Raw genomic sequence first — 12,091 nt, forward strand, 5'->3', positions numbered from 1 at the left:
CTGGTATCTCAAAACAAGTAACGACATTGGCTGATAATGTTATCATCACCGAATTAATCAAAATTAACTTTTGGGATTGGGAGAGGGGAACTGCATTCCACCTAGAAATATTCTTACTAATCTTATCCACAATGAAATGAAAGGTTGTTTCCTTTGTTCCTACCATATCAATAGGCACCCCCAAATGCGGATCCAGCTGACTTTCCTTTCCAATGCACAATATGTTTTTAAACATTATTTGATCAATGAGAGGGGTATTGGGGCTAACATCGAAGTGCGATTTTTCCAAGTTTATTTGTTATCCAGAAACTTTGCAGAACCTGTGTAAGATATTAGTAACAGTTTGACAACAACTTTTAGTTGCCCTGAAAAAGAGAAGGGCGTCATCTTCAAAAAATAAGTGGGAAATAGAGGGGCCTCTTCTTGGTAGTTTAATGCCCTCAAACATCTTCAAAGCATAACCTATATCCAACATTCTTGAAAGTATATTCATACAAAAAAGAAATAAATAAGAAGATAAAGGATCTTCCTGACGTAATTCTCTTGTGGGCTTGAATTGTTGAGACATATCTCCATTTAGTAGAACACTGTATGAAACTGTAGAAATGCACTGATGGATCATGTGAATCCAGTGAGGAGGGAACTCATAGGCCTGTAAAACATGGTGTAAGAACGTCCAATTTACCCTGTCATAAGCCTTGCTTATATCAATCTTGACCGCCGCCAGAAAATTTATACCTCTCCTCCTCTTATTTATCCTATCTAATACCTCATGGCTCAAAAGAATATTATCTGTCATTTGTCTCCCAGTAAGAAACACATGTTGAGTATTTGAGATCAAGTCCGGCATAGCATGTTTCAACCTGTTAACTAAACACTAGGACACACACTTATAGATAGTGTTGCAAAGACTAATAGGCCAAAGTTGACAAGCGGTCTCGGGCGAATCAACTTTAGGAATCATTACAAGAATGGAATGATTCCATTCTTTCAGAAGAAAACCTGTCTTCAAGAACCTCTTGGCCGCAAGAGTAACTATCTGTCCCACCGTATTCCAGTGTTTCTTAAAAAACTCAGCCGAAAAACTATCTAGCCCCGGAGTTTTTGCACCATTGAGGCTAAACATTGCTCTCCTTATCTCCTCATCAGTGAAATCTTTGTACAACAGGGCAAGCTGTGAAGGTAAAATCTTTGGGATATCTAACTCCCTCAACATCATTGCCGTGTCAATATCTTGGTGTAACGGTTTAGAAGTGCCAAGCACTTTTTTCATTAAATCCACCACCAAATTTTTTATTGTTATCAAATCCTCCTCCCAGATTCCATGTGCATGCATTATATTCTCTCTATATTTATACTTATAGAAAGGTAAATTCTCTTTCCATTTTGGAAAAGTATTGCGTAGAACGGACTCAACGAGTGTCCGTGATGGGTGTCTTAAATGGCACCCATTTGATGAGAATTTAGGTTGTTTTTACCTTATTTTCATGGCTTTCATGCTTAATAAATGCTTAGTTTTATGCATTTGGCCTTGGTTTTACCTTTCCTCTCTTATTTTGTAGCTTTTATGCATTTTGTTGGTTTTTCTACTATTTTCGACTTTATTTGCTCTATTTTTGTAGTTTTAGGTATTGTACGAGGTTCAGGTCTTGATATTGGTGACTTACTAAGGTGGAGGAAACTTTTGGAGCAAGCTCATGGCAATTGGAAAGCTCAAGATGCAAGGAAGTGGGTTTTCCAAGTTCTAGCTCTTGCGCTCTCTAGCGGTGCTCTCATGAATATGGGGTTTTGAACCCACAATCATGTGCTTTTGGGACTACCTCACTTAGTGTTCATCATCATCATCATGATTGGGCGTTCATTCGAAGATCTTAGCGAACGCACGAAGCCGCGAGAAGATCGAAGAAACCCAGAGGTGCGTGGGCGCGCAAGGCACGGGCGCCGGCGCGCCACCCCTTGGCATGGGCGCGCTACCCTTGCAGAAACGGCGCGCCTCCCTTTCAACGCAGGCGCGCCTTCCTGGGTATATGTCTGCTCAATTTTTGTTTTTGCGCCTCTATAAATACCTTTATATGCCCGGTTTTTGGGGGAATTTTTGAATAAGCTTCATTTCACATTTTAGATCATATTCTTAGCTTAGTTGAGAGCATCTCTCTCTAGTTTTTGGGTTATTTTAGGAGTAGATTTTAGAGAGAGAAAGTGAGGATTTTCAATGGTAATTGAGAGATTGAAGATTCAATGGTGACAATTGTGTTGGAGATCTTCTCTATTATCAATGACCATTCTTAACTCTATCTCATTTTATTGCTTTGTTTGATTTCATATTTGTTTGGTTTGATTTTGATAATTGATTGTTGATTAGTGTAGTTGTTCTTCATATATTGTTGATCCTTGATTTCTTTAGTTGTTAGTTGATTTGATGATGAGGTGAGAGTAGTTGTTTGCTAGGAATTGGGTGAAACTTGTATGATTGATTGATTGTGCTTAATTTTTGGGATTGTGTTGATTCATTGTTGAGATTAAAGTGATTAATGGAAGTTTGGATGTGTGTAATTCGATTACGCCTTGAGAATTATGCTAGATTGCATTGTAGTTTCTAATGATACGGACCATTGTTTTAGGAATTGCAATTGTCGTTTGAGCTTGATTAGTGATGCTCTTAGTTAGAGTCTCCCGTAGCTGGCGCTAGTTTGACCTTTAGGAGATAGTTTATTGACTCTTTTGATTGAGCTTTCCATTAGTCTTCACAACCATTGATTTGCATATTGTTCCCGAGTTGCTACAATTGTCATGATTACTTGTTGATCCCGTTCCTAGGGTTTATTTGTTTGGTTCTTTGTTTTGTTAGTTGGTTAGTGTTTACCTTTAATCCTTAGACTTCGACCTAGCTTAGACGCATAATTGAGAGCACTTGAACATTACCGTTCCTTTGGATTCGACCCTTGATTTGCCTCTATACTAGTATATAAGTTTGTTAAGTGTTTATAAATTTAGTTTGACCGAGGGAGGATTATTTCCAACGACCTAGTTCTACCCATCATCAAAATGGCACTGTTGCCGGAGACAGTGTCTATGTTTGAGTGTTTTTTATTGCTTGAGTCTAGGTTTTTTTATACTTTACTATTTGATTTTTGTTTGTTTTGTATAAAAAAATGAGAAATACCTCGTTTCCTAAATTTGAGAATGATCCATTTTGGGTGTACTTTAATAGACTAGAGAACTTCATTAGTTACCATGGTTATGATCTTTGGGAGGCATGTGGAATTTGTTATAATAATTTGACTAAGCAAACTAGAGACATTGTTGAAAGCATGTTTAATGGTAGATTTCTGGCATTGTCAATCGATGATGCTTGAGACTTTATGTATGGTTTGCTAGAGATAGTTATGATCGTGGGCATGGTTATTCAAATGCTTCTATTGATGATTGTTATGGTCCATGTTCCATGAATAATGAATCTTGCATGCCTTCTTGTGACCCCATTCCCCATTTTGATGATGCCACTCATATCTCTAATGTTGATACTCGCATGCTTGCACATAATTCTTTTCCCCATGATACTCCTCAATGCTCTTCATATTTTTAATCTTTAGGGTCTAGCTTTGAGTCTCCTCATAATCAAATTCGTGGTTCATTGAGAGAATTAGAGATGAATTCTAATTTGGAACCAATTGAGATGAGACTTTCGAAGATTATGAGAAGCCAAATGGAATTGGTGAAAGTTTTGGAAGAGAGTAATGTGGGTGTTCTTAGACAGGATGAGGAGATGAAGAATCAATTGTCATCGATGATGAATGTAAATGAAGTTTCTACTACTTTGGTAGTTATGGAAGATGATGATGATGATTGTTTTGAGAGCTCCAAGGTGTGCGAGGAGGATGTTAGAGAGCCTATGAGAGAGGAAAAGGGTGTGGAGATGGATGATCCAAAAGAGAGTTTGAACTTTGAACCTCCTTCAAAATTTTAATTTCGTTCCATTGATCCTTTAGATGGAGTTGAAGAGAAACTAAAAATGTTGGCTTCTCTTAATTTTGAGAAAACGTTAATTCAAGTTAAGGAGGATGGGACATTACAATTTTTGAAGCGTGGAGAAGTTGTGAGGAAAGAGAGTGAGGATGAGAAGGATGAAGTAGTTTCCATGGGAGATTGGATGTTTGAAAGTGATGAGGACCAAGAGGTTTTGAGTGTTGAAAAACCAATTGATATGTCAATTCCCCCACCCACCACCCTTGATTGTAATTTCATTCCCCCATTCCTTAATTTTGAGAACCAATCTTCTTCCACCCTATCTCCTTTGCATGATGACCATGGTTTCTTCGAGGGGTGAGGCCTTGAGCTTAGATGATTTTGATGAAGATGAGGTTCCATATGATAAGGTTGAGGAGACAGAGCTTACTTTTGATGATTATGAAGATGAGAGTGAAGTGTTTGGTGAGGTTGAGTCTCCAAATCCTATCTTAAATTTTCAACCATTGCCTTCCTCTTTTACCTTTGATGACCCTTTCTCTTCTACATTTTCCACCATTGAGATGGATAAGGCATTTTTAGAGGGAGATTTTACTTCTCATGTTTATTTTGAGCTACCTCCCAAGTTCGACCCTCAACCCTTTGATGAGCATCCAATAAACCTTGACGATGATTTGAAGCTTTTGAGAGCTCATTTAGGGTGTGAAGTTTATGAGGAGGATGTGATTGAGAATGAGATTGATTTGAATGATGATGAGTTAGAGGAGAGCCCTTTGAATGTGAGTTCATTAGATGAGAGAGCTTGTGTTTCAATGGATAGTGGTTTAAGTGAGCAACCAATTCCTATTTCTTTACCTTGCACCTCATTTTCAAGAAAGCTTGATCTTGTTCCCTCCTATCCCATGTCATTACCATCTTTTCTCATATCCCTTCCTCTTGAAGAGCTTTTAGTCCCCCAACTGCCTTATTTGATGACTTTTGGGGATAATGGTGGGATTTCCAACCAAAAATATTTAGTTGAGAAGACTATGCCTTCCTCTTTTTCTTTTATTTATCTTCCTTTTTCTTATATTCTTGTTTTTCCCTTCTCTCCTTCCTCTTCTTGGCACTACTCTTCTCAACTCCTTAGGCGTGCACTATGCTTGTTGCATGCCTTATTTTTGTCATGTGCATACTTGCTTTCATATGAAATGTGTAGTAGTACATTTGACAAGCTCTAGAAAAGCTTTGAAAGGTTTGATTGGGTCATTTGTGGGTATTTACACCCACCTAATGTCCGGTAATATCCTTCCTTGCTCTTTCTCACAAGTGGATGATGATTTGTTGGACGTATGTTGGTTTGTTGGATTGCTCTTCTTGTTTTCCCCTCCCATGGTTTTTATGATTTATGTTTGAGTGTATTGTCTCATTCAGCTTGGGGGAGGGTGCTCTATCATGTTTGATGGGATGTTGATTCACATATGCTATGCACCTTTGTATATGCTTTTTCATGTTCTTATATTATGAAAAACTCCAAAAAGATTTTTGTTTCTATCAAGGCAATTTTGCAATGTATCTTTGTTTTGTTTTTGCTTTGGACATAATACTTTTGGTCTTGTATAGTTGAATGCTTTTCTTCCTAAGTGGTAACGGTGTGCACGGTTTGAGAGTACGCTTGGTTGATTCTAGGATAAAGCATGCTAAGGTAGTTGGTTAGAACTAGTGGGACCATGAAACCGGATTCTACTTGTTTGTGGCATGTTGGTAGTTTCTTCCTATAGTCGAATTGACACCAATAGTGAGTTTTTGCTACATCCATGTGAGGTTCATTATTTTTCAAGTCTTCAACATATATTTGCATGAGCGGCATGGATCCTTGACTATTGCGGACCTAATCTAGAATTTTGACTCATAATTCTCAAACACGAGACCGAACCATCTAGGGATGACAAAGGCATCTTTTTAGGGTGGTAATTTTTCTTTTCTAGGTTAATTTTCTTTCTTTTTAATTCATTGGGTTTACATTTACCTTCTTGCTAACCATTTGAGCCTTTTCCCTTCTTTTCAAGCCACATCCTTAGATCTTGAGCCTTTTGTTTCATTTTCGTTTTCATTCTTGGTTTTTGTGAAGCAATTGATCATTATTGTTGGAGTTTGTGGTGGAGGAGTTTGGATATTTGGTTCTTTTGAAAGCAAGTTTATGTTGTGATATATATTTGTGTGAATAATGGCAAATGAATAAATGAAAAAATCCGTCCAAAGTAAAAAAGGCAAGGACAATGCAAATGCAAAAATTATAAAAGTCGTCCTAAGTTAAAGAGGCATGGACATTTGCTTTGAAAGAATAAAAAATAATAAAAAGAATTGAAAATAAGAAAAATCAAAAATATTTTGATGTGATTTTTTTCCCCTTTTCAAGCATTGAGGACAATGCTTCCTTTAAGCTTGGGGGAGAAACATTTACGCTTTTAGTATATATGATTGTGGTTATGGCTTTGAATAAGCTTAGGGGAGTTACTTTGTTTTTGTTTGGCGATTGCTTGGTTATGAGGAGAAGGTTTGATCACCCTTTGCTTTACTAATTAGGAATACTGCCAAATTTTAAAATTTTAAGCCTACCCTCACCATTTTTGCCCTTACGTTACAACCATTGGGAAAGACCTTTCAACCTAGAGGTTGAGTCATATATCGGGGGAGGGCATTGAGTAGCCCAAAAATTATCTCTTTTTTCGGTTCCTTCGTGGAACTTTTGAGATGCTCACTAGGGGAAGATATGAGACTAGTAGGGAGAACGCGGTAAGACCGTTTGGGATGAAAGTGGATTGTGTTTCTCTAGATCCTATGCATAGAATATTTATGTTTCAATCAACCTCGGGTATCTTGAAACATGCACTCCCTTACTTGTTTAGAAAGATTTGCATTCATTTATGCTTGTATATTTGGAAAGTCATTTCATGAACATTTGTTTGCTTTTCTTTTATTTTGGTTTCTTTTTCATGCTTTGCCTTGTTTGTATTATTACGAGAGTTATAGGTTAATCTATAAGGAAACCTTTACGAGAGCATCACTCGTCCTCTAGGGCAATCTAGGGGTTTAAATGGCTTGTCTTTAGTTGCTAAAATTGACCGTGATTCCTACGAAAGTGAGTTAGTGTATATTCTTGTGTCTTCTCTTCTTTTTGTTTGTTTGAATAAGCTCATCATTTCTCCCTTGGTTCAGTTTTGCTCGAGGACGAGAAAAAGGTAAGCTTGGGGGTATTTGATGGGTGTCATAAATGGCACCCATTTATTGAGCATTTAGGTTGTTTTTACCTTCTTTTCATGGCTTTCATGCTTAATAAATGCTTAGTTTTATGCTTTGGTCTTGGTTTCACCTTTCCTCTCTTATTTTGTAGCTTTTATGCATTTTGGTCGTTTTTCTACTCTTTTCTCCTTTATTTGCTCTTTTTTCGTGGTTGTAGGTATTGAACGAGGTTTGGGTCTTGATATTGGTGATTTAGTAAGGTGGAGTCTCTCTCTAAAATCTACTCCTAAACTAACACTAAAACTAGAGAGAGAAGCTCTCAACTAAGCTAAGAATATGATCTAAAATGTGAAATGAAGCTTATTCTAAACTTGCCCCAAAAATCGGGTTTACAAAGGTATTTATAGAGGCGCTAAAACAAAAATCGAGCAAACGAATACCCAGGAAGGCGTGCCCGCACTACGGGGGAGGCGTGCCCGTGCTGCAGGGTGGCTCGCCCGTGCTGCAGGGTGGCGCGCCCGCGCCCGTGCCTTGCGCCCCCACGCATCTCTGGGTTTCTTCGATCTTCTTGCGGCTTCGTGCGTTCGCTAAGGTCTTCGAATGAAAGCATAGTCATGATGATGATGAACACTAAGTGAGGCAGTCCCAAAAGCACATGATTGTGGGTTTAACACCGCATATTCATTAGAGCACGGCTTCAGAGCGCAAGAGCTTGAACTTGGAGAATCCACTTCCTTGCATCTTGAGCTTTCCAATTGCCATTTAATGGTGATTGAGAGATTGAAGATTCAATGGTGACAATTGTGTTGAAGATCTTCTCTATTATCAATTACTAGTCTTAACTCTATCTCATTTTATTGCTTTGTTTGATTTCATACTTAATTGGTTTTATTTTGATGTTTGGTTGTTGATTAGTGTAGTTGTTCTTCATATATTGTTGATCCTTGATTTCTGTAGTTGTTAGTTGATTTAATGATGATGTTAGAGTAGTCGTTAGCTAGGAATTTGGTGAAACTTGTATGATTGATTGATTGTGCTTAATTTGGGATTGTGTTGATTTATTGTTGAGATTAAAGTGATTAATGGAAGTTTGCATGTGTGTAATTCGATTAGGCCTTCAGAATTATGCTAGATTGCATTGTAGTTTCTAATGATACGGATCATTGATTTAGGAATCGCAATTGTCGAACGAGCTTGATTAGTGATGCTCCTAGCTAGTTAGAGTCTCTCGTAGCTGGCGCTAGTTTGACCTCTAGGAGATAGCTTGTTGACTCTTTTGATTGAGCTAGTCATTAGTCTTCACAACCATTGATTTTCATATTGTTCCCGAGTTGCTACAATTGTCATGATTACTTGTTGATCCCGTTCCTAGTGTTTATTTGTTTGGTGCTTTGTTTTGTTAGTTGGCTAGTGTTTACCTTTAATCCTTAGACTTCGACCTAGCTTAGGCGCATAATTGAGAGCGCTTGAACATTACCGTTCCTTTGGGTTCGACCCTTGACTTGCCTCTATACTAGTATATGTAAGTGTTTATAAATTTAGTTTGACCGAGGGAGGATTAATTTCAACGACCTAGTTCCACCCATCATCAGTCCGGTCATACAAGCAAAAAATAAATAAGATTCTTAACCATCAGAAATTAGATAATAATAGTCAGATATTAAGTTATAAATATCAAATTTGAGATTTAAAGATTCAGAAATTAGATAATAATGGTCAGATATTACATTATAATTATAAGATATTATATTATAAGTGTCAGAAATTAGATTATAATTATCAAATATTATATTATAAGTGTGAGAAAGTAGGTGATAATTATCAAATATTAGATTAAAAGTGTCAGAAATTAGATTATTATAGTAATATATTGGTTTATATTGATCAAATATTAGACAATATTGAAGAATCTGTAGAAGTTGGTGAACCAGTAAGCATTGCAGTATTGAATGACATTGACCCAAAATATATTGGTTTATATTGATCAGATAATAGACAATATTGAAGAATCTGTAGAAGTTGGTGAAAAAGTAAGCATTGTAGTATTGAAAAACATTCTACCGTAGTCGTCGACTATGTTTGACTATGAGCGACTATGGTCGACTACGAGCGACTATGGTCGACTATAATAAGAGATTAAATCTCATCTGTTTATTTTTTCATTGACTAATCCTAGAAGTCTAATTCGATACCTCAACAAAACAGTCATCTGGTCTAGTCATCAAGTCATTACACAGTCATCAAGTCTAGTCATCAAGTCATAAAACAATCATCAAGCCTAGTCATCAAGTCATTACACAATCATCAAGCCTAGTCATCAAGGCATTAAACTCTAGTTAGGTTAAATTAATTTATTTGTTCAAATGGTTTTTTTTTCTCATTTATACAATTGATTTGAATTATTTTATATTCATATATCATCAAAAACCTTCATGTTCAACCTACAACATTCATTCTTCTGGTTCAAATAATGAATTAAATTATTATATTTTGTTTAATTTCATAATAAAATTGATCATCATATAATCAAAATTTTGGCTTCATATACTGATTTATTCGTTGGCTTTTTCTCCCTTTATTCATGGAGTACAAAATCAATGGACCCACAATGATTACTTCCTTCATAATGCATTCACTGACTCACTTATTCGAATAATAATTTTCAGTATTAGTCAAAATTATATATATTGTGCTTGAGTTTGATATAATTTCTTGATTCATCTGCAATTATTTTTTCAATTTTTTTTTATTTGCAATCCACCATTGTTAAATGTTAAGGTCGAAGATGACTAAAGGTTGAAGATGACTATAGGTTGAAGATATAATATTGTTTTTTTTAAATCCCATATTAGATACGTTTTTTAGGGGAAAAAATTAAAAATAAAATTCCGTACCATACTTCCTATATGTGCAATGCTAAATTTTTGTTACAAATATTATGGGGCAATTTTTTAGGTGAAGTTATTATAGGATATTTTATTAATTTTAGTTGTTACAATTATGTTAGTAAATAAATTCCAAATCTGAAAAATATTCTTATATATCCTTAACTAAAATATCACATTTAATTCTTAAATTTGTATAAATACACAATACGAATTTTTTACTCTTTTAAGAAAAATACGAAATTATTTTATAAATACACAATACATAATTTTCTTAAAAATACCGAACATACGGAATTATATTCAAAGGAAATACATGATATATTTATACGCATAAATACAGATTTTTGTAAAGATTACGGAATTATATACAGATTTTAATATGAATTTATATACGGATTATAAAATCAAATTAAATAAGGGTTTAACGCTCAATATTCAAAGGAAATACATATTTATACACGGATATATTTATACGTATAAGTTCATTTTATTTTACGGATTTTTCTTAAAAATACAAAATACATATCAAAGGAAATACATGATACAAATTTATTTATATTTGTAAATAATATTTAGATATTTTTTTTTATTCCCTTATGTAATTTGATTTTATTTACAAGGAGCATATTATTTTACATGTGAAAAGGACATAAACATAGAATGGTGTGTGCATAATCTCATTTAGTTATAAATGAATAATATGTAGAAATAAGAAAAGTTGTAAAAATATAACATTCATGCAAATTGAAATTCTTTTACGTTTTTAAAAAAACTGCATCAAAAAAGTTGATTAACTCTAAAGAGTAAATCCTCAATAATGAGTTGATTCACCCCTAACACCATTATTAAAAAGTCAACATTTCTTTAGGGACTCAGAGCTGAGTTGAACTAAATTGAACTGAATTAAGCTAAGCTGAGCTGAACTAAACTCAACTCAACTGAGTTGAGCTAAGCTAAACTGAACTAAACTGAACTAAGCTGAGCTGAGCTGAATTGAACTAAACTGAACTGAGCTGAACTAAACTAAACTAAACTAAACTGAGCTGAACTAAACTAAACTAAACAGAACTTAGCTAAGCTGGACTAAACTAAACTGAACTGAACTAAGCTGAATTGAAATGAACTGAGGTGAGTTGATAAAAATTAATTGAAGTAAACTGAACTGAAGTGAACTAAACTGAATTGTTCATGAGATAAGGAAATCGAGAACTGAATTGAACTAATCTGAGTTGAATTGAATTGAATTGAATTGAACTAAACTTAACTGAGCTGAAGTGAACTTAACGGAGCTGAACTAAGCTGAACTAAATGGAAATTAAGCTAAATATAACAAGCTCTTAGAGTAATTGAATATATTAATATTTCCATTATCAATACCCTAATGTATTGAGAAAAACCAAATAAAGATTAGGAGGCCCAATAAAAAAATTGCTAGTTTTCCATGCATAATTAAATAAATGATCATTAATTATTTATCAAATATTTAGAATCAAGATCTCATTTGATTTGTAGGATAATTTAAAATTATAGACTCATTATACATGCAATTTCATGTTTCAAAAGAAGTACATTAGTGAACATATATAGTTATTGAACATATATAGGATACTCTTAAATCATGTACATACAACAATGTATCACAATTTTTTCTTGAAAAAAAGAATTGAATGCTTGACTAGTCTATAATTATTGTAGATATTCACACTGGACCATCGTTAACATTCATTGATTGTCTTAACAATAAGGATTAAAAAAACTTGAACAATGTTATGCATCTTTTATCTCTAATTAGATATGGTGTATAAATTCATAAGTACAATTAGAATTTATGTTACCTATAAAACACACATGGTAATTTAATCAATCACATAATAAAATAGACATTGCATGAGAAGAGAAAGCACAAGGGTTATTCAATTTAATCAATTGTGATGATAAAATGGTCCATGCAGAATTTTAAGGTGCTTTTGTTTTAAAAGAAAACACGTATGCTCGATGGTGATATAAAGGATGGA

At 34.7% G+C, this 12,091-nt stretch overlaps 1 protein-coding gene across 1 annotated transcript; it reads right to left on the minus strand.

Annotated features, from left to right (window-relative positions):
• Window positions 1-298: 298 nt before the first annotated feature.
• Window positions 299-1,219, minus strand: LOC110701255. The gene is made up of 3 exons (XM_021878873.1): window positions 968-1,219; window positions 770-877; window positions 299-652 (listed from the first exon to the last, which is right to left on the minus strand). The coding sequence occupies exons 1-3, from the start codon at window positions 1,217-1,219 to the stop codon at window positions 299-301; spliced, it is 714 nt and encodes a 237-aa protein (XP_021734565.1).
• Window positions 1,220-12,091: the final 10,872 nt, after the last annotated feature.

This window comes from Chenopodium quinoa, unplaced genomic scaffold, assembly GCF_001683475.1.
Source record: "Chenopodium quinoa cultivar QQ74 unplaced genomic scaffold, ASM168347v1, whole genome shotgun sequence".
Classification (NCBI taxonomy): domain Eukaryota; kingdom Viridiplantae; phylum Streptophyta; class Magnoliopsida; order Caryophyllales; family Amaranthaceae; genus Chenopodium; species Chenopodium quinoa.

Excerpts from the sequence above, each read along its gene's own strand:
- LOC110701255 (XM_021878873.1), bottom strand. The coding sequence starts at position 1,219 with ATGATGTTGAGGGAGTTAGATATCCCAAAGATTTTACCTTCACAGCTT. Across the intron at positions 878-967 it reads AATGGAATCATTCCATTCTT|TGTTTAGTTAACAGGTTGAA; the intron begins GTAATGATTCCT and ends TGTGTGTCCTAG. Across the intron at positions 653-769 it reads ATATTCTTTTGAGCCATGAG|GCCTATGAGTTCCCTCCTCA; the intron begins GTATTAGATAGG and ends CATGTTTTACAG.